Raw genomic sequence first — 22,842 nt, 5'->3', positions numbered from 1 at the left:
TCGGAGATCATTTGCTTTTTGTTCACTCAATGCAATTTATTGAATCTTATATGCATCGCTTCGTGAATCTCAATAAAAGGACCGAGGGAGAGACAATGAGTATCCCTACTTTTCCCAATGTAGTGACCAAACTGCTTAAGTGAACGAAATAATTTTCGTCTAGCAACTCGTCCCAAACCGGAACGAGATGGCGATCTCCGCGGAGTGTGGAGGCCGCGCAAGACCTTACTTAAGCATACTTACCTGGTGCCGGGATAACCGTGATCAACTAGGCGGTGTCCCCAGGGAGAGGCACGGGCATTGCACTGCGCCCGTGCTGACCCCTGCCACTACCCCAAACTGGGGCAGATGGGGCATGTAATTTTTGGTAGTGGGGGACTGCGTTCGCGCTATCCCCCTGCCAATACTGAATCTAAAAGAAGGATAACATTTTTTCTCGCTCGAGCGGGTGACTGCATGCTGAGAGTTATAAAATACGCAGATAGCTGAGGAAGGATTTGCTAGAATGTTTAGGGTGATGAACAGAAATATCGGTTGGCGCATATGATTGAAACGTGGAATAAAACCGAGAGGAGCTTGGAGTCGCTCAAAAGCGGCGAGTTAAATTTTAATCAGCAATAAGCAGCAGCGAGCGCAGAGCAGGAAATCGGCGAAAAAGTCTAAAAAAAAACAGTAGACTGGTATTGCCACAAATTAGAGCACTCAATAGTAAAAAAAAGAAAGGTATTATGGTAGAAAGCAGCTAAAAAGAGAACACTTATCTGGTGGAATAAGGAAATCATAAAGGCAATCGAAAAAAAAAAAAAAAACGCCCATGCACCCCCCTGCCCGTACGACGGTACACCGGCGAAGCTGAAATTTGCGGCCCAGGTATGAGCCGCAAATGATTTCTTGCCTTCCTTCTGTGCAATGAATTCAGCTCCACAAACACGATCACAGAAAGGGAAGGATATTTTGAAGACAGGAAGCCGCTCGTCCCGTCTTTATGTTCTTCCCTTTCTGTGGTCATGTTTTTGGAGCTGAGATTCATTACTATTGACACGTGTACTTGTTTATCTTTATCGTGTGACTGTGTTTAACCGTTCAATAAATATTATCGCTAAGTGGAGAACGCGCCTGCATGTATCGGAAGTTTCTCGAACGTTATCGATGGTTCTATCCGTGGTGCGTTGTCACCGAACCTTGTGTGATCTGATTGCAAGTGTGCGCGACGTGAATTGTGTGGTACTTTCTGCAAGACACGCGCGGGCATCGCCGATTACTCTGGAACCTTCGATGAATCTTTTTTAAAAACCGACGCGCTTGATCCGCTGATGAGATTTTCGACGACCGCTGACTGTGTTCGCCGCTATCGTTGTTCTTTGAGTGTAGCCTATTTTTGTGGGCACAAGTTCGCCCAATAAAAAGCTAGTTTCGTCATTCACAGTACTGCTGCTGTTTGCTTCATCATCTCTACTACGTGGCACTATTCTACATGCTTGTTACGTACAAGTCTGATATCTAGTCAATCTTTCTCTGCGTTCCAATGAATCGCGTACGTTGAGCACATGATTCTGCTTCATGTAAAGGAGTCATTTGTTCGAGATTTTTGTTACAAATACACTCGGATTTGTCGAATCACACTGGCTGTGATCCAAATCCACACTTCATTCCAAACTTGCCCTCAAATCCCCCACTTTGTTGCATATGCCTCCACGCTGAGCAAATTTACGTACTGCAATGAGCATGCAATGCACTTAATATACAGGGTGTTTCAGCGAACACTTTCAAAATTTATTTAAGGTTGCCTGTGGCCGATAGCCCAATTCTAGTTAATGAGCTGGTCTCCAAAAGAAGGATAATAATTTTTTTCTCGCTCGAGCGGGTGACTGCATGTTGAGAGTTATGAAATACGCTGATAGCTCATAGAGTAACATACGGATTACAAGAGTGGCCACTCCAGCCTAAAAGCGGCCGAGCTACGCAGCTTCACGCTAGAGTGCAATACATCACTCCCTGTCTCCAAGGGAAAGCGCGTACTATGCGCACTCTTTCTCAGTAGCGCTGTACGCCTGTTCTCGACTCGCTCTCTCCCTTTTGGGATAATACCACGCCCATGCCTCGCTCGCTCGCATCGCACTGGACCATATATCTACTCGTGTAGTCTGGCGATCTTAGCTCGGGCTGACTCGCCAGCGCGCTCTTTAGGGTGTTGAAAGCCGATTCCTTTTTTTTTTTTTTTTGTCCCAGATGGCACTCTGTGGCGCAGTTTTTCGTAGAGCATTTGTCAGAGCGCTAGCTAGTTCAGAATATCTCGGGATGTACCGCATATAGTATCCTGCGACCCCTAAGAAAGATCGGATATCGGTCTTTGTACGGGGCTGCGGGAAATCTCGTATCGCAGCCACTTGTAACTCAGAGGGACGGCGAAGGCCCTGTCCGATCACATGACCGAGATAGATCACTTCCACTTGCGCCATTTGACATTTTGTTGCCTTGATGGTTAAGCTGGCTTCACGCAAGCGGGCCAACACTGCCCTCAGATGTTGCATATGCTCCGACCAGGAGGCGGAATATATCGCGACATCATCTAAGTACGGCAAGGCGAACTCTTCCTGTCCTCTCAAAACTTTGTCCATAAGGCTTGAAAAACAGTACGGGGCATTTTTCAAACCGAAGCTTAGGACCTTGGGGCGGAACGTTCCCAACGGCGATATGAAGGCGGAATATTTGCTAGCCTGCTCTGTGAGCGGAACCTGCCAGTAGCCTCGAACTAGATCTATAGTGTCGAAATAAGTCGGGCGCTACTAACCGTCTCGATGCGCTCTTCGATGTTTGGTATAGGATAAATATGATCTTTATTGATCGCGTTTAGCCTGCGGTAATCCACGCAAAGACGCGGATCCTTGCCCGGCACCTCAACTAGGATCAAAGCTGCGAGTTGTAATCACTCTCGCAAGGCTCGATCCACATCTAGAGTCAACATTTTTTTTTTCACTTCCGCATCCATAATCTCACGTTGGCGCGGTGACACACGATAAGCCTTCGAATGTACCGGCTCCGAAGAAGTGAGCTCGATGTCGTGCGTAAGAACCGATGTCCTTCCTGGCCAATCTACTAATAACTCCTGAAATTCTTGCAGGACTTCCTGCAACTCCGTCGTTTGTTCAGGCTCCACATGCGCTATAGAGACTAGTTCCTTAATCACGGCTGAACTCTCTATCTCTAATAGCCGCTGTAGTCCTTCCGACGAGGGCGCGCTACAGACAAATCTGGCAACTGCTCTTCCAACAACTCGGCTGCTTTCACTACGGGTACTGCTGATTGCACGGATCCAAACTCCGGTGGTTCTAACGCGGAGGCATTCTCGATCTCCGCTTTCTGAGATTGCGAACCGCTATCCACTTCAATTAGTGCCGTTTTCGTGACTGCTTTTGCAGCTAACTCACGAGTTTGCGGTCTCGTTTGTGCGTCACGCTAGCCTCCTCAAACATTAGCCATTTCTCGCGCAGAATCTGATCCGACCTATTTGAGAATAGGTAAGAGTATTGTATAGGAAGCGTAGGTGAACGGCCAGCTTCTGTCTCAACTGTACCGAAATGACCTTTAACAGCTACTTTTGCGACCGGAAGACATGCACTGTGAGTTCCTACAGCTTGCTTTATCCAGACGCATTCACTCGTGAACATCTCTGGTTCCACATAAGAGCTGTGAACCACGTCCATGGTAGCCACGGAGTCTCGCAGCACGCGACATGGTTTCCCGTTTACCTCAAGGTCGCGTATATACGGTTCGAGCAGCTTCATGTTCTCATCATTGCAACCAACCGATAAAAACACTACCTTGGCCTCGTCACATTGCGCAGCAATGTGCCCTGGTTCATGACAGTTGTAGCAAAGAAAGGGGTTCTTCTTTTCCAATTTCTTTGTCTGCTCTGCTGTAACTCCAGTGGTCTGCTCCGACCCGGTAGTTCTACATTTTGAGCTACCATCAATTACAGGCTCGTTCTTTATCTTTTCGGGCCCTAGCTTCGGCCTGCCGAACCTGAAATTGAGATTCGACCGTCGCTGGCTTCGCGAGCCCGACGCGTCACAAATTCCTCGGCTAGTTCAGCGGCTCTGGCTACCGCGCTAACTTCTGGCCTATTTTGAACCTCACGTTCTTAGGTAACCGGTTATAAAATTGCTCAAGTGCAAAGCACTGAACAACCTTCGCGTGATCACCATAGGCTTTTTGTTCCTTGAGCCATTCCTCCATGTTTGGCATAAGCTTATATGCAAACTCTCTATAGGACTCATTCTTAGCCTTTTTCATTTCACGGGACTTCCGCCGGAACGCTTCCGCTGACAGTCTATACTTTCTCAGCAAACTGGACTTTACCTTATCATAATCCTCAGCTTCCTCTCTGGTTAAACGAGCGATTACTTACGTCCGTTGCCTCGCCCGGTAGCAACACTACATTTGCTAGTAGGTACAGCGTTTGACCGCTGGCGCCACGCTGCGCCGCTCGCACGTACCGCGTTTCTAGGTGGTTCCGTTCACCGAGGGCGCTCGAACGCAATGATATGGTTTGCACGAATGCGACCCTTGAAAGCGGTGGCTGTATGGCTGAGTGGTTACGGCGCTCGCTTCGGGATCTTGCGTACGCGGGTTCGAAACTCGCTACATTTTTTTTAATATCACGCTTTCCCTTTTTTTTCTCTCACTGTTTGCCAGCGCGGTCGCTTGAACCCCGGCGCCACGGCGGCAGCCGTGGTGCCGGGCGCCGACGCGAAGCGGCGGTCGTTGGGGTGTTACGGAGCGCAGCATAGCAACACCCCAAATAAAAAAATACTGCTCCAGTCAGGTAGACTGCTGCCTCCCTGATAGTGAGATTATATTTGGATCATCAAAATAGTGATGCGTTTATAATACCACCGATCCCAACAGCAGGCTAAGTCACCACCAGCCCAGCGTTTTCTCCGTCAACGCCTCCTCCGTTCCAACGGCGGTGGCTCGAAACATGCTACGCGCGAGCGGCGCAGCGTGGCGCCAGCGGCCAAACGCTGTACCTACTAGCAAATGGAAATACGCCGCCCGGTAACAGTGTGAGCAGACGCTGTGGCCACGCCTCGCGAGAGAACCCTTGCTTCTCGCATGTCCGCTCGAAGTTCACCAAGAACAAACCAATGCCCTCTCCGAGCTTATAAGGCCGCATTAGCTCTGTCATCTTTAATGATACGCGCTCTCCTGCACTGTTTCCATCGCTCCTCTGCCCTGCTGCTCGAGCTCGTTCCATTTCAAGCTCGCGTCGCTTCAATTCCAGTGCGCGTTCCCTTTCTTTCTGTTCTTTACGTTCCCGTTCTTCACGTTCTTTCTGTTCTTTACGTTCCTGTCGTTCACGCTCTTCTGCCTGACTTTTTGTAGTCTCCCTCTTTCTAATGATCTCTAGGCATTCCGTAAGCTCATCATCCTCAGCATTTAGAGCAAGAATAGCCTCAATCAACTCTGGTTTTCGGAGTGCATCAGTGACATTCAGGCGCAACTCCGGTTTACGCAACGACTTCAAATTCATGGCTGTTTTCAGTGCTGCTCTCTCTACTGCACACAACTATCTTGCCGCAACCTAACTAGGCGACTACAATAGCTCGAATTGCCCGTTATTCTCTAACACTTCAACAAAACCTTGCAAAACTCAGCAAAGAAAGTCCCACACTCACCAACTTGCAGCCAAGAATCCGGCGTATACCATCGCAAACGCTGCATTCAGTTGCGACTTGGTAGACGAGGCTCGTAGATCCATGTATCACCGCTTGGCATCCAGTTGCAGAGCGGGTTGGGATTTGATGGATCTCACCGCTGCTAACCAGTTGTTACGGACTGAGGTTCGCGGGGTACCTTAAACAGCGTCTACTCGGAGCTCAAACCAGGTTGACCATTTGAGAGGGTCCGGCAGGGAGGTCGAGGCGACCAGGGGCGTAGCCAGGGGGGGGGCGGGGGGGTTGGGGGGGTTCAAACCCCCCCCCCCCGAAATTTTTTCCGTAACCCCCCCCCCCTTCTCCCCCGCCCACTTACCCACCCTTTGTTCTCGTCGCTTCGCGCTGACATAATTCAAGAAACCGGTGCTACTATCACAATTTCATTCCTGGGCGCTTCCGTTCGGGTTGGTAATTTACGGCGAATCATGTCTGCATATGGAAAAAAGTGACACGGTGTTTCTCAAGGCTTTGACACTCTGTGAGGTTTTGGGCGAGAATGTGGCGGCCGCATTCTGAAGCAACAAATGCGCAACAAATGTAGCAACAAATGCGGCATCCGCATTTTAGATGAAGGCGAAAATGCTCGAGGCCGCTTTACTTAGATTTAGGTGCACGTTAAAGACCCCAGGTGGTCGAAATTTCCGGTATACATTTCCGCCGCTTCCCTTCAGGTGCCGGTTAGGCCGCGCTCGCGCAGGATCTTAGGCTACGTTCACACTTGGTCTCAAAGCTGTCGGAAGCGGCAAAAACTTGCAAAATCCGCCCGCCTAGGCGGCAGAACAGGCAGAAAGACAGGCGGCGAGCCAAATGGTTGCGAGCATAGAATCAACAGGTGCGAGCATAGACCGATTTCTTCGCTATGGCGAAGCGGAAACGTGGCGGAAAGTCGTTCTGCCAGCCCGGAAGCTACACTAGCATGTAAACATGGCACCAAGAGTGTGGGCTGCAATGCTGATCGACGCGATCAAGAACCACCCTTTGCAAGAGTGGTACTAAAACGTACTGTCAGCAACACTCGCGATAGTATTCCACGTCGCGCGACCGGAGGTGCGGCAACGAAGCCTTGGCGTGACTCAACTTCTCGCGCTTTTGCAAAGCCAGGCGAACCCACCACCGCCGTTTCCGAGGTGTCCGCGTCTTCCGTTTATTCATTGTCCATTTCTAGAAAACAAGTAGGTAGAAGTATAAAAGCCATTTCTTCGTCCACTTCCATGGCAGACAATAGGTAGACATACTCCTCGTTCGCGCTCCATAATTCTCCTCGCACGTGCACGGTATGTTGCGGAAGTCGCGGGGTGCTTTTCTCGTCGCGACGATAGATTGGGAGCGTAGGTCTCACGTAGGACGCACAGGCTTTGGCGAGCCCCAACACAAGGGCCAGCCCGAGTTTTAGCTTTGGTGTTCCCGTTGCCGCTTTGGTGTCCTGGAGGCGCCGACAATAACACGAAATGATGAAATGGTATTACAACTTGTAAATAAAAGCTAATAAAGAAATATAATCACGCCTAGGCACCAACCTGTGACTCAGCGGTACCGCGCCCGTGTGAGGAGAATCACGGAACGCCAACGAGGAATTTACCGAAGGTCGCAGGTGACACGCGAAGTTGCGCAAAATTATCACTTTTGATGACGGGTGGGCCAATGAATGAACATACCGCTCGAAATAATGCGATAATGAGCGCCACCATGCCGACAAATGTCCACTGACTAGATGGATGTGGACGAAAGCGGCAGCGGCGGCCGCGGCGGTAGCAAAACAAATGTGAACAACTTGGACATGCGCGGAAAAGTTTTCCGGCCGCTTTGGCCTTTCCGGCCGCTTTGGCCTTTCCGTCCGCTTGCCGCTTCCCAAGTGTGAACGTTGCCTTAGCCTACGTTCACACTTAAAGTCTGCGCGCGAAACGTCTCTTGTTTGCGATTGCGCCCGTACGGAAGGCTGGTAGTTACTATTGTGTTGTTGAATCCCAAACCAGCAATTACGGAAGGCTGGTAGTTGCTGTTGAGTTGTGGAATCCCAAACCAGCAATGTACACACGAAGGGGTTGATGCCAGCAGTGAAATTCCACCGACTCACAACAGAATGCATGGAACAGACAGCCGACAAGCATGGATTACTGCTGTGCGCAGTACAGCGTAAGTAAACTCTTGTTACAGGCGCTGACAGTTCTCGTCGGAGTTCACGCGTCCTGAGAAATTGTTTATGTGCACTGTGCACTGAACAAGACCGGAGTTCATTCATGCATCACTAGTACACCAATCATTCGAGATTCGGTGAGGTACAAGGCCGCTTCCTGTTTGCACCGGTGTAAGTGAAGCAGAAATGAGTTGCACGCACTACTTAAAATGCGTACACATGCCATATCTATGCTGTGCGGTGAAATATTCTGTACAATTCCGAATCTGTTGACGTAAAGGCAAATGACGGCTGCACGCTCGCACACAGCGGAAGACACAGCGGCCCATGCACTTGTCGCAGGAAATGCAACCCTCTCGTATGAGGGAGCAGGGCGACGAAAGCTTCGAAAAAAAAAAGCCTTACGCGTTTTTGCGCGTGTTTAAGTTTTCTAGCGCAAAGACGTAGCGAACAAGCTATTGCTATGGGAGTAGGTATAGCCTGGTCACACGTGCATTTTCACGTGTATAGCCGTCCTTTACTTGTGAACCGCACTTCGCCCCGATGAGGACGACGCCATCTACGCTTAACGAAGATTAACAATTAATGATGTCTTCTCCGATCGGGCGGGTCGTCTCAATGATGCGTTTTCGAAGATTCGTCCATTCAGTGGCGCGATGAGAGACCGTTGCTCCAAACACCCACTGTACCTGTCGTACTTACTGTATTTTACTGAGCTTGCTTTACTTTTTACTTAATTTCCCCACAAGCACACGCGAGCGGGGGGGGGGGGGGGGATTACAGAACCAGTAATTAAAAGGATTGCTGCGGGCGAGAACGTCAATGACATACAGGGTGTCCCAGCTATCACGCAGCAAGATTTAAAAAAAAAAGGAGGAACGGCGTTACGCGAAGCAAACCTAGAGCGTACTGTTTCCAGTACAGTGGAGTAGCCGCCAGTAATTTTTACGTTACTGAGATTTAATTAGGTAACTGGTCCCATGTCTTTGATATACCTGCATAGAGTCTGCTTAAACTACCGATATTTATTATCGATCACGTCACGTAGAGGAAAGCAGACGCCGCCGCCCCCCCCCCCCCCCGGTCGGGCAGGTGAACCCCCCCCCCCCCGAAAAAAATTTCTGGCTACGCCCCTGGAGGCGACGTAAAAACAAGTAACAGAGTTTAATACGTGGTTACGGGTGAGCGGTGTGCTCCAAGGAAAGCATACAAAAAAAGTTCAGCGTGTATACACCTACACGCTAGGGAAAAAAAAAGTGTTCTTCACGTGGCTGCTGGCTGGCCTTCTTATACCCTCCACCATCCGGGCACTTTCTCCCTCACTTCTCCCCTAATGCAGGCTAGGCTAGGACAATCCAAAGGTTAGCTTAAATGGTAGGTGACCGGAGCCGAGTCCACTGCGGGGGAGCGAGGTTAGCATAAATGGTAGGCGACCGGAGCCGGGTGAACATCCTCAGCGGGGGAGCAAGGTTGAGGGCTGGACGATAAGTTTTGTCTCTGACCCTCGCAAATGACACGACTATTCATGTTGACGAGCGAGAACGTTAGGCATGCCGATCACCATGCGATTGCACGTGGTCCGAGCATGGTCGCTCTGGGTGAATCAGAATTCACCACACGTGGTACGGGCATCGCAGTTATAAGGGAATCGTAACACCAGGAAGAATTGAAACGCGAGTTCCCGGCGAACATGTCAAAACTAGATGACGTTGACCGTGAATGTGTGGAAGAACCGATCAGCCAGAAAGAAGTTGAAGTGGCCATTAATGATTTAGCTCGAGGAAAGTCTCCTGGACCTGATGGCTTGGGAGCGGCCTTCTCTATAAGGCCTTCAGAAAAGATGTGAGCCTGATTTTGTAACAGGTATTTAGTGAAGCATATATCAGCTAAAATATGCACCCCCGTCATTTGGGTGGTCGCATATAGCTGTAGAACTCATTCCCATGACGTAAGACTCAGAAAAAGTGATGTCAGTAGGGTCTTACCGCCCAATAGCCCTGATTAAAGTTGATTATAGAATCTTTACGAAAAGTTTGGCAAAGAGGTTACAGCGAGTTATAACACGAATTGTATGGCCGCATCATACGTGCGGAATCAAGGGTAGATCAATCTGCACAAATATTCACATTGCTAGAACCATTCTGGAATGCTGTGATGCGTGGGGCGAGCATGTAGCAATGCTGCAGCTTGACCTACAAAACGCGTGTGACCTTTTATCACACAAAATTCTTTTCTCGCTTCTTCAGTATGTAAATGTTGGTTCGATGCTCTTAGATGGAGTTAAGATGTATTATGCTAATTGTACCGCTAATGTTACAATAAATAAGAAAGTAGGTGAGAGCTTTCACGTACGTTCAAGTGTGCGCCCTTTAAGTCCCTTATTATTTTCGTTATACCTTGCACCATTCTGGAGAAACATTCTTTACAATAACAGTATTATAGGTTTTCGTTTACATTCAGCGGAAGTAAAGCTGCTAACATACGCGGATTATATTGCTTTGTTCGTTAGCGATAAGGAAAGTGTCGCGACCGCAGTAAAGGACGCTTTATCTTTTTGTAAAATGACAGGTAGCGTCATAAACTTTGATAGGTGTCTGGGTGTATGGCATGAAACATGGGGAAATGTCCCACTCATCTTTGTGAATGTGAAGTGGACCGTTGCGCCGACAACGTATCTGAGGGTACCACTTGACCACTACAAGGAGGCTGCGGAATTCTGGGAACATCAAACAATGAAGGTGCAAGCAAAAGCAGATAAATGGGATTGTCGTAGTCTTTCGATGTTTGCCCGCGCGACGGTCTGCAACCTGTTTGCCGTTGCTAAAGTGCGATATGTATTGCAAGCATTGTGTATTATTATAGTTCAAGTGCATCGTTTGCATAGGGTACTGGTAGTGTACATATGGGGGTCCAGTTGAACCAGTCGAACAAATTTATTTCGATCCGTCAAAACATGGGGCGCTTGGACCGGCGCATCTGTTCTTGAAACACAGTTTTCCTTTTGCATTTTTGAGAGACCGAAAAGACCCTTTCCTGAATAAAGTGATACAACTGAGACTTGGTACGGCCCTTCCTGAGTTCATTGTATCTAACAGTGTTGTAAACAGTGGTACTATGAGTGTATTGCTGAAGGGCATTCAAGTGATACGGGCATTCCGGTTTCTGAAGGTGTGCTTCTCGATGGAGTACCTCAGCCACGATCCTAAAAAAAACCTCTCTATAAAGATGTAATTGACGTAGTGTTGCCAGTGTCGCTGTATAAATCGATGTTCAGGGTAGGTAGTGAAAGAAACGTCCTAAAAGGGGTAAAACGTATACCTGTCAGGCCCATCGGTTAAGTCTCTCTTTTTCCAACTACATTCAAATACACTACCAGTAAAACCGTGGCTTCAAGAAAAATGTATTTTTGTTCCCTGGTCTGTAGAATGTTTACTTTGCGTCAAGGAAGAAACAATTGAACACATATTCATGGACTGCTGGGACGCCGTGTTCCACTGGGATGTTATGCAGCGAACTATAAAGTAACGCTATGGCATTCCTTTTCTCCCAAAGAAAAACGAAGGCAGAGTGTCGTACGACATGTCTATGTTGTTAGGGTTGCACAGCCTGTGGCGCACGCGCATGGAAGTTAGACATGCGGATGTGTGTACATGTTCGAAGTACTCGTGAGTATTTTTTTTGAAAGTGTGTGTTACATAAAAGAAGTGTATGATGCACAACAGAAAATACAAGTATGGAATAGTTTGTTAGGCACTTTAGACTGGCAGGCGCTTTTACCATTTCTGAAGTGTGGTGATATTGTATGTACCCTGGAAACGGCAATAAATAAAAAAATGTCGCAGTTTCGCCCGAAAGGCGAAGCATCAGTTGCGATAGCAAATTAGTAGAGAGCTATTCGGAGTAGGCATAGTAGTTTGATCGGCTGCATAAACTTGGACACATTCGCTTACTAACTGAAATAACAAGCGTGGTGTCAGCGCGCACAAGCAAACATGAATATATCACACTCGATGACCGCAGACAACCACTGTCAAAACGCTGGCAGCAAGCGCAGCCGCCGCAGCGAGCGAAGGTTCGTGCGGTCTATCGCTCCAACGGAAACTGAGCGGCGAATGCACAGCGCATACAAAGGCCAGAGCCATGTGGAGATCGCTTTTAATACCCGTGCCACACAGGCAAAGTAAAGTGCAATTTGAGCGAGTGCACTTCGCGGCTAGTGTCATTAACAGGCTGCCACAAGGGAACGCTTAGTGATACTCACTGCAGTTCGGTGAACTCACTTCGCGGCGGCGAAGTGTGTAGCCTCGTTAGCAATGCTTAGAAGATACATAAAGTGATATTGAATGAAGAGTCAGGAGTAATTTTTAATAACATTGTTTTAAATTGCTAACGTTACAAGATAATCAAGTGTGCCACACCGCAAAAAACAGCAAGAACAGCAAAAAAAAAAAAACCTACTCTCGCTCTCGGGCTGTTCACGACCACGCCGGATAATGACTGCGCAGTTGTTTGGCGGATCGAGTCGTTTTGACTGTTGCTGGTCAAGTTGCCGTCGTTGCCGGCGCTTATAAAGGTGGATTGTAAAATGTTGTTTCTAACAATAATAAACTGTTTTCGTGCACACATTTTTATATTAATACATATATGCTTTCCCGTCTGACTCCCGGTCGCCATGGCCATCAATTTGAAAGAACACTTTTCTTTCTCGTGTAGCAGCGCACCGCCAAAGTGACACTCAACGTGCTGAAGTGCACTCGCTCAAAGTGCACTTAACTTTGCCCGTGTGGCACGGGTATAAGAGACAGTGTGGGCGACCGCCACAGCAGGGCAAAGTACAAGCGCAGTTGTTGGCAGAGTAGAAGCTGCCCCCCTCCCTCCACGCGCTGCCTTCCCGCTTTCTTGCTTTCGCGTGAGAGATTGAGTGGCCAGTTCCCCTCGCCCGCTTGCAAGATACGCATTTGGTGCCGCAGCACAGCGTCGCCCCGCCTCCCTCCCTCCCATACCCCCACGGCCTTTCGCGCGACGGCAGTCGCGTTTGCTTTCCGCCGTGTGTTCGCTCTCTGTGATAGCGCGCGTCCCCCGCGCGCTTTCACTCGCGCATACGGCGCGCGGCGACGATTTTATCGCCCTTGGACTTTATACAAAACCTCACGGCGACGGCAGAAATTCGGTTGACGTGTCCATATAATTGCTATCGCAATAAAAATGCAGCCGTGGCCGAGTGGTTAACGCAATGGACTTAAAATCCATTGGGTTGTACCCGCATAGGTTCGAATCCTGCCGACTGCGTGCATTAGAACGCAACCGTTTGGGGTTCGACAACTTGTCCCTCATCAGTGTGATCGACTCCGACGAACAGCGACACAATTCCTTGTAAGTGTTAAATGAACATTACGCTACTAGTGGAGAAGACCTTGGTGAATTTAGAGATTGCGGTACGTGTAAGGAATCTTTAATCAAGGGAAGACTGCCTGCGTTCAGCACTGTGAACGGGCACGTATACCCTCCATTTGTTGTGATGGTGATCATCCATCTTCATGGAGTAGAAGGGCCGACGAATTTTTCTTTTGTTTTGACAGAAATCGGAAAACTGAGCTGCGTAGGGAGAGCGCGTTTCGTTCTTGCAGTCGTGGCCGAGCGTGAAATAGAAAACATTATATAAAGATATTTGCACATTGTATTTCCAGTGCCTTTGTATAGAGATGTATACAGTGGAGGACCAGGACAGGATGCCTTTAAACAGGTGAAAAATATTGAGGTGATTACTGGGCGCCTCCATATGCACACAATCGTACACTTTAGATACCCATAAGCACACAATTGTAAACTTTAGATACCCACCGCATCAGTACAGTTCCCGTGAAACTCCAAGACACAAAGTGAGGTCATCAGTGACGTCACACTTGGATCAGGAGTATCCGCGCATGAATAATTAAAATAAAAACAAGGTAATTAGAGCTACACACCACCTGACACAGAGTGAACGCCTGCCTAACACAAACGAGGGGTGACGTCACTCCCTCCTCTCACGCGTCTCCTCTCCAGCACGCACTTGCTCCGTCGCTCGCTCGCGCGCTCCAGCTGCGCGCCGGCGCTCGTTACATGTTCTCACGTCAGCGGCGGAGGGGTGCGTAAGGTGCGTTTCGTGCGCCGTCCGCTAGGGGCCTACGCGTCCCGCCATCCTCACCCTCCTTCGCTCCCACGCCCACTCCTCTGTGCGTGGTGGTTTCTCGCCATTTCTGTTCGCTCGTTCGTCCGAGTTCGGTTTCCCGCCCTACATCAGGGTACACTAACGCCGAGGTGCGAGTGCCACTAGCAGACACCTAAGTCAAGGGTTATGGTCCTTTCTCATTTATTTATTTATTTATTTATTTATTTATTTATTATTTATTTATTTATTTATTTATTTATTTATTTATTTATTTATTTATTTATTTCTATACTCTCATGGCCCGAGGGCATTACAGAGAGAAGAGGCATGCAAAATTGTAGGCACACTTCTTGAAGTTGTCAGCGTTGATTACGGTGGCGATGTAGGCAGGGAGGTGGTTCCATTCCTGGCAGTTGCGAGAAGTAAACGAATTCAGGCGAGTGTCTGTGTGGCATAACGAAACCCCTACCTTAAACTGATGGTCGATGCGTGGCGGCACGTAGGACGGAGCAATTGGTGGTTAAGAGTGGGGTTATTGTAAATTTTATGAAATTAAACAGACTAAGCCGAAAGTATCTGCTGCGAAGAACAAGGTCGGGAAGATTAAGGGTAATTTTCATAAATATACACTTGCAGTTCTTGAGTAGTTAAAATAAACGGGTGACATGGTTCTGCGTGGATTCAATAGCCTGTGATAAGATTAGATGAAGCTGAAGATTAGCAAGTGAAAGCTGTATCGGGAGTTTTTCATGGTGCTCTACAATTTTGTCATTGACACTTTCCATCAAATTATAATATTTGATAAGTTGAATAATTATTTACGACTAGGCGTATTTAATTAGGCGTAATGAAAAGAGAAATCTGAGTGTCTCCAAGCGGCGGCAAACAACATTACCTTGGTTCTGTCCAGCTACGTGGCATTTGCATATTTTTAAATCTTGGTGCATGATAGTTGGGACACCCTTATATATAGGGTCTCCCAGCTAGCGTTAGCCAAGCTGTTCACCGAAGAAAATATATTTAAAAACATGGTGCAAGATACAGCCATAAGACCTACGTTGTTAGGTCGTCAGTGGTCTGACAACCGAAGACCGTAGATGTTATAATTGTATCTTGCACTGTGTTTTTTTAATGTCTTTTTTTTTTTCAGTCAACAGCTTCGCTAACGTTAGCTAGGACACACGGTATAGTTCAAGATGTGCAGGCGAGTCGAATCGACGGGAAATATACTTGATCAGGAGTCTAGAACGTCTTGAGGGACTAGTCGGTTCACGTTTATCAAAAGAAATTAACGCGCGAATAGAAAAAACGAACATCACACAATTTATTTATTTATTTATTTATTTATTTATTTATTTATTTATTTATTTATTTATTTATTTATTTATTTATTTATTTATTTTAAAATACTGCAGCCCTATGCAGGGCTATTGCAGGAGTGGGGGTACATGGAATACATAAATGAAACACTTAGAACAGTAACATCACACCAATGCTTGTACAAAATCAGATGTCGCCATTTCACGAACACAACCGGGTAAATCATTCCAGCATTCAATAACTCTCGGAAAAAAAAACGTGTTTGAATACGTTAGTGCGCGCAAAAAAAAGGGCTTTAGGTTAAGGTTATGGATGGTTATGGTTATTATGGACAGAATGAGCACCGTTACTGTTTCCATGTGCCTTCGCGCGAGACGTCCCCGCTCAAAGCGCCTCTTGAAGTGTTGCGCCGACACGCAGCAGATACCGTCTCACCAACAGTTTATTGAAACAACAATGAACGCATTAGAGGCATTACACGCCGTGTACGTTTGCCTTGTGCTTTACGAGTGCCGGTCGCATCATGTACGAGCGACCACAGCGATCGCACCTGAGCGGTTTCCCTCGCTCGTGGGTGACGACGTGCCGGCGCAGCCACTCCACGGAGCAGTAACGGCGCCTGCAGATGTGACAGGCGTGAGGCTTGCCGGCGCTGCTCCAACCGCTCTCGTGCTTCGCCGGCTCATCTGCAGTGGAATCGGCCACGGCATTGGCAGACTCGCGTTGCGCTGGCACTGCCTGGGGGTACTCCGCGGTGCGGTCGGCTGCGTAAAGAGAGGTCTTGTCAGACTCTCGGTGCGAAACAGTTTTTTCGTGATCAAGGCCTGTTCCATCGAGTATAGACAATTTTGTATAGACCGGTTTTATCCACTGCGCCTCCATATGATATTGTCACGCGCTAAGGCAAGAACAAGCAACAGTACCAGCAGTCAGACACGAAGAATGCCAGACACGAAGGGACGGTTCTCAAGCTGGCGCGGGATCTTTCACTTCGTCTTCTTCGCCGTTCTTGCTGGGCACGCATGCTGATCGTTTGCTGGCTCAAAACACCAGGTGGCATTATTCCCCCTCCCAATGAAGCATCGACTCGATGCTCAAACACAAGGCGTACACGGAAAGTACACAATTAGGTAAGACATAAAAAAAAAATGGAAACGCGCTAGCCCACATGCGGACATGCACACGAGGCAAAAAAAAAAAAAAATGCGTTCTGTGGTCGGGAACTAAAAAAAAAAAAAAAATCGCTTCGCAGTTCTTCGGAGGATGACGCGACTACAGGAAAAAAAAAGTTTGTTCACCAGTACGCTATATGAACATCACCGTGTAAAATACAGCTTGAGGCGGACGACATGCGCAATCTCTGCGCGTGGTAATCGGCGCTTGGGCGATGGCAGGTCTCCGTCTGGAATCACTTCATAGTTCACGTCGCTGACACGCCTTAATACTGTGTACGGCCCGAAGTACTTGCTCAGGAGTTTCTCGCTGAGGTCACCCGTCTAATGGGGGTCCAAACCCAAACTTGGTAACCGGGCTGATAGGTCACTTGTCGATGGTGGAGATTGTACCTTATTGTATCTGTACACTGCTGCCGTCTTATGTGCACATGGGCCAGTTGACGTGCTTCCTCGGCGCGCTGAATGTACTCCTCGACGTCAGGAGCTAACTGGTCCAGCTGATCGATGTCGTCATACGGAATCATGGCGTCGAGCATAGTTTGAACATCTTGACCATAAACGAGGCGAAACGGCGTGAATCGTGTAGTTTCCTGCGTGGCAGTGTTGTACGCAAACGTTACGTACGGCAGGATTTCGTCCCACGTTTTGTGCTGCACATCCACGTAGATAGAGATCATGTCTGTCAGTGTTTTGTTTAGTCTTTCTGTCCAGCCGTTAGTCTGAGGGTGGTATGCAGTGGCCTTTCGATGACTCGTGTGACTCAACTTGAAGATGTCGTCCAGAAGCTTCGCCGTAAACGCCGTCCCTCGGTTAGTGATGATAAATGACGGTGATGCATAAAAAACTTGGCAACCTCAGATGCTGTCCCTCGTGGTAGTGCCTTCGTCTCAGCGTAACGCGTCAAGTAATCGGTTGTGACAATGATCCACTGATTTCAGGTGGGAGACAAGGGAAATGGTCCAAGAAGGTCCATTCCAACTTGAGCAAACGGCGTACGCGGAGGGTCGATATGTTGTAGGAGGCCTGCAGGCTTGAAGGGTGGTGACTTGCGGCGCTGGCATTCACGACATCCTTTCACGTAGCGTTTGACGCAAGCAGTCAGTCTAGGCCAGTAGTACAGTTGTCGTACCCTGTCCAGAGCCCTTGAGTAGCCCAAGTGACCAGATGTCGTCTCGTCATGGCAGGCTAATAGGATGTCGTCGCTAAGGGCTTGAGGCACTACTAGAAGATGTGGTTTGTCGCCGGCACCTGTGTTTCTTTTGTATAAGATGCCCTCTCGTAGGCAAAATGACGACAACCGTCGCGAAATAGGGCGAGGAATGGACGCGATGCCGCCTTCTAAGTGATCGATGATAGGGCTTAACTCAGCGTCCGATATGCTCGCTGTTTAGCGAGCATATCCGGCCCGCTGAGGGCTCCCAGGGAGGCGCTGTCATCTTCCTCGTCAGGATTCTGAGATTCAACAGGTGCTCGTGATAGCGTGTCAGCATCTTCATGTTTTCTGCCTGACTTGTATACGATGGTGTTGTTAAATTCCTGGAGTCGCAGACTCCAACGTGCCAATCGTCCAGAAGGGTCTCGGAGGTTGGCCAACGAGCACAAAAGCCTGATGATCGGTCACAACTTGAAATGGCCGCCCGTAGAGATACGTCCTAAACTTTGTAGTTGCCCAAACGACCGCAAGGCTCTCCTTCTCTGTGGTGGAATAATTGGACTCGGCGCATGACAGAGTGCGGCTCGCGTAGGCTATAACTCGTTCAGTCCCGTTTTGCCTTTGCACCAGAATAGCTCCGAGACTATAATATTGCTGGCGTCAGTGTCAGCGTCCTCATCGAAATGACCGAGCACGGGAGGAGAAGACAATCGACGTTGTAGCTCGGCAAAGGTGGTCTGTTGTTTATCAGTCCAGAGAATGGCGCGTCGTCACGCGTAAGGCGAAATAGCGGCTCTGCAATCTGAAGCGTCGATAATATGCGCACATGCCCAAAAATCGTCTGACACTTTTCTTGTCGGTTGGAGCTGGAAAAGCAGCTACGGCAGCAGTCTTCTCGGGATTGGGCCGAACCACGACGTGACCGAGAAACTTCAGTTCCTCGTAACCGAAATGGCATTTATCTGGCTTGAGGGTAAGGTCAGCCGATCGAATGGCTTCGAGTATACATTCCGAAGGCGTCGAAGGTGCTCGTCAAAACTTTCCGAAAAGACAACGACATCATCGAGATAGACGAGGCAGCTTTTCCGTTTGAGGTCAGCGAGAACGGTATCCATCATTCGCTGGAATGTGGCTGGAGTGGAACAGAGGCCGAAAGGGAGTAATCTAAATTCGTAAAGGCCGTCCAGAGTCACAAAGGCAGTTTTCTCGTGGTCCCGCTCATCTATACGTAAATTTGCCAGTAGCCACTTTTCAGATCGATAGAGGAGAAATGCTTCGCGTGCCTCAGCCTGTCCAGAGAATCGTCGACACGAGGTAACGGGTACACGTCTTTCTTTGTAACGTTGTTTAGCTTCCGGTAGTCAACACAAAACCGAAGCGTGCCATCTTTTTTTTTAACAAGCACAACTGGCGATGACCAGGGAGTGCACGAAGGCTGTATTACGCCGTCTTGAAGCATTTCCTTCACCTGCGTTTGAATGGCATGTCGTTCGGTCGGGGAAACACGATAAGGCTGTTGCCATATGGAGTGCGCGTCGTCATAGGCGATGATACGATGTTTCGTAATCGACGTTTGACGTATCTTCGACGACCGTGCAAAGCAAGAGCGGAACTCGAGCAACAGCTCGCGCAGGGGTTGGTTGTTGTCTTCAGGAAGCGTTGGACTAATGTCGACGTGTTGCTGGCGGCTAGTTTGCTGAGAATCCGCGTAGTCCGAGCTCTCGATATGAGCACTGTCGGTAGACATGCCCAGCTTCGCCACAGTGAAAACAAAGGGGACGGCGATCAGGTGCCCGCCACACGTCTGATTTCCTTGGGGCCTGTCGGTGGTCCTGGTAATACGAGGCCCCTTGGTCGAGCTGTAGTATGGCCGGGGACGCGGTGCGAAGCGGGGAGGAAGGTGGGGCAGGTTGCCGCAAAGCTTGCGAATACGACATACGGGGACTGTCAGTCCTTAGCGGTTGAGCTTCTGTGTTGAAGGGTGGTTCTCTTAGCGCATGATAGACTTCGTCATTGACTATGCTGGACAAAGAGCTGAGCGTGGGCTGTGAGGGTACCGACAGTTTCTGGAGTTCTTCGCGGATTACGGAACGGATGAGCTCTCGAAAGAAATCGACGTGGCCCCCGAGAGCACCGAAGAAGTCCGTAGGTGAGGCAGCGTTCACTTGGCGTTCGTATGATGGTGCCCGCTGCCGAAGAGTCTGTTCCATGGTGACGGCCTCGGAAATAAATTCTGACCACAGTCTTGGGAGGACTGCGCACGAGACCGCCGAACAGCTGCTCTTTCACTCCGCGCATCAGGTACCGCACCTTCTTTTCTTCCGACATGCCGGGGTTGGCTCGTCGAAAGAGACGCGTCATGTCCTCGACATACATTGCGACACCTTCGTTCGGCATTTGTATACGGGACTGGAGATCACACTCATCTCGTTCTCGGCGATCAGGGCTCGCATACGTCTCAAAAAGACGGCGTTTGAATTCTTCCCAGGAAGTTAGGGCATCTGCACGGTTCTCATACCAAACACGTGCGCCATCGTTGAGGCTGAAATACACGTTTTTCAGTTTGTCTGCGTCGTCCCACTTGTTGAACGCGGCAACACGTTCATAGTGCACTAGCCAATCTTCAACGTCCTCATGCATGGCACCGCGGAAGGGATTCGGCGTTCGCGGATTAAGTAGCGTACAATGAATTGGTGTAGTGCCTTCCATACCGGTTGGGGTAGTCGGAGCTGCCATTGTCTCTGGGAGGAGTCCAAACTCAGGGGCTTGTCCACGGATCCTTCAGCTGGCGCGGTGTACAGGCGTAACCACCGGTACAGGACTGGAGCTCCTGCTGCTCGGTGGGGTTTGGTGCATAATTTAGATTACCCAGCACCTCCACCAGTTAGTCACGCGCTAAGGCAAGAGCAAGCGACAGTACCAGCAGCCAGACACGAAGAATGCCAGACACGAAGGGATGGTTGATGATGATGATGATGATCGTTTATCATGGCTCCCACCCACTGAGGGGGATAGGCCAAGAATCGGGCGGCAGTAGGTAGCTAAAAAATATTTTTGAAAATGCGAAACGCAAAGTAAAAGAAAGCAAAAACAAAAATAAAGAAGATTTGGGAACTAGACTTCTCATACCAAACACGTGCGCCATCGTTAAGGCTAAAATATACGTTTTTCAGTTTGTCTGCGTCGTCCCACTTGTTCACAAGTTCATAGTGCACCAGCCAATCTTCAACATCCTCATGTATGGCACCGTGGAAGGGATTCGGCGTTCGCGGATTGAGTAGCGTACAATGAATCGGCGTAGTGCCTTCCATACCGGTTGGGGTGGTCGGAGCTGCCATTGTCTCTAGGAGGAGACCAAACTCAGGGGCTGTTGTTGTTGTAGCCTAACACGCATGTGGCTGCTATCCACGGTGGGTGAGGGGCTTCTCCAGCTGGCGCGGAATCTTTCACTTCGTCGTCTTCTTCGCCGTTCTTGCTGGACACGCAATGCTGATCGTCTGCTGGCTCAAAACACCAAGTGGCAATATGACGTCGACGACTGATGATGATGATCTATTGGCATCCCTTGTGAAACAGGGCAGCGACAAATAGTCACCTAGCCTGCATGAGTTAATCAGATATGCTATACATGCTTTTCATTCCAGAATTTTTGTGTACATCGCCTTAATCTTCTTTAGCTTCCTCAAAACTTCTCTATCTCTACCTTGTACCGCTACATATGCCTGTAACGCATCCGGTCGTATCAATCTCTTTCCTGCTTTTTTTTCCACGAATACCTACTCTAAACGTCTCTTGCTTATCTCGACTGCTGACGGGTTGATGCTTCCGTCCACTTTAAATCAGAAGGTGCAGGTTACCTACGGGTCTCACTGAGTGAATCCCTTCGCATTACATTAGGATGTGCTGAGTGGTCTCCGGATTATTTCTGCAGCGTACACATCTGACTCAAATTGTGTCGAGTATTTGCTTTGGTATGTTTTTACAGCGGAGCTGTACATGTATACCTTTTCATAGGATTTTTAATGTCCTCACCTCAAAACTCCCGCGCCCTCTATGAGGAATCAAAGCAAACCAGTAAGGCATGTGCTCACACCTGGCGTAGCAAGAGGAAAGCTAGGAAACGGTCGGCGAGTAGCAAAGGGGATCGCGCCCGAGAGGCTGCCCGTAAGCGGCGGGCTCTCGACAAGAAGACGGGTGTCGCGAAGCGGAGAATGCGGCGAAGCGATGCAGGTACCACGCCAGTAAATTGGACAAGCACAAGGGCGCGTATGCGAAATTTCAAAGCGACTTTCTGGACAGACAAACAAGCTGCTCACAAGGCCTAACTTCGGGACTGCAGACGTAAGCGTGAGCGAGAGCGGCGGGCGGCGCTAACCAGCGAGGAGGCGCCGAGGACGCTGCCCGTAAGCGGTGGGCTGGAGCGGAAAGGCCCCCAGATCGCGAAGCGATTAATGCGGCGCAACGACGGTGGTACCACGCTCGGAAGGCTGATATAGTGACGAAGATGCGCGATCCCGCCGAGACTTCGTGGACAAAACGTTTGGCATCAGTTTTCGTGTGTGTCACCGATTGTGGTTGGAAAACGACATGTCATTGAATGCGAACATTCGTGACGTGACTAAACGCGAAGCGCGATTCCTGTGTTGGTGCTTGTAGTGATCTTTGTGTAGTTCTTTTACAGCTCCGCTGGTAACCCACATTCAGAGAGTGGAATGGTTGCGATTTTAACGCGAGAGGGTTAAGCGCCCCCTTGTTTGTCAGATTGAAGAGAGGCCAGCTCAAATAAGTGCTGTCCCCTAGTGAGAATTCAGATCTCAGCCGACCATCATCATCCGTACAACCGTCTCAAACAAGGCCCCCAACACCGCATGGGTGAAGGAGATTTTGGGTTAGAGGCGGAGGTCATGTTCGGAACGAGTTCGAGCCTCCATAATCCGGCACGAGTGGCTCGCGGTGCCAAGGCACCGCATGTGAGCGCGCTACGAGTGCCTTCGTAGTTGGCGAACAGGTTCTTCAGAACTCCACAACGATCTTTCCTTGTTGTTGTGAGAAAATTATCATCGGTCGGCACCATGTTTGGGAGAATTGGAGTGTACCCAAATGACGTCTCTCCCGTTCCAGGTGGAACCAAAGTTCCTTCCTTATCTTAGCCAGTACCTCGTGGAGGCCTGGCTGTTTGTCCGTGTACCTCG

The 22,842-nt window shown here is 49.1% G+C and overlaps 1 protein-coding gene and 2 non-coding genes across 3 annotated transcripts in view; 2 read left to right on the top strand and 1 right to left on the bottom strand.

Annotated features, from left to right (window-relative positions):
• The first annotated feature begins 235 nt into the window (after positions 1 to 235).
• LOC119437806 (U1 spliceosomal RNA) lies at positions 236 to 399 on the top strand. The gene has a single exon (XR_005189541.1). It is a non-coding gene; the product is annotated as a U1 spliceosomal RNA (small nuclear RNA).
• A 12,659-nt stretch (positions 400 to 13,058) lies between these two features.
• Positions 13,059 to 13,140, top strand: Trnal-uaa (transfer RNA leucine (anticodon UAA)). The gene has a single exon. It is a non-coding gene; the product is annotated as a tRNA-Leu (tRNA).
• Positions 13,141 to 15,780: 2,640 nt separating this feature from the next.
• LOC119437227 (zinc finger protein 581) overlaps positions 15,781 to 22,842 on the bottom strand; it is a 29,334-nt gene continuing 22,272 nt past the window's right edge. Inside the window, exon 2 of the mRNA XM_037704271.2 lies at positions 15,781 to 16,086. Coding sequence (XP_037560199.1) covers positions 15,797 to 16,086 — 290 coding nt within the window. The 3' untranslated portion in view covers positions 15,781 to 15,796. The remainder of the gene's footprint in view (positions 16,087 to 22,842) is intronic.

This window comes from Dermacentor silvarum, chromosome 1 (assembly GCF_013339745.2).
Source record: "Dermacentor silvarum isolate Dsil-2018 chromosome 1, BIME_Dsil_1.4, whole genome shotgun sequence".
Classification (NCBI taxonomy): domain Eukaryota; kingdom Metazoa; phylum Arthropoda; class Arachnida; order Ixodida; family Ixodidae; genus Dermacentor; species Dermacentor silvarum.
This window is presented reverse-complemented; position numbering and strand designations above follow the sequence as displayed.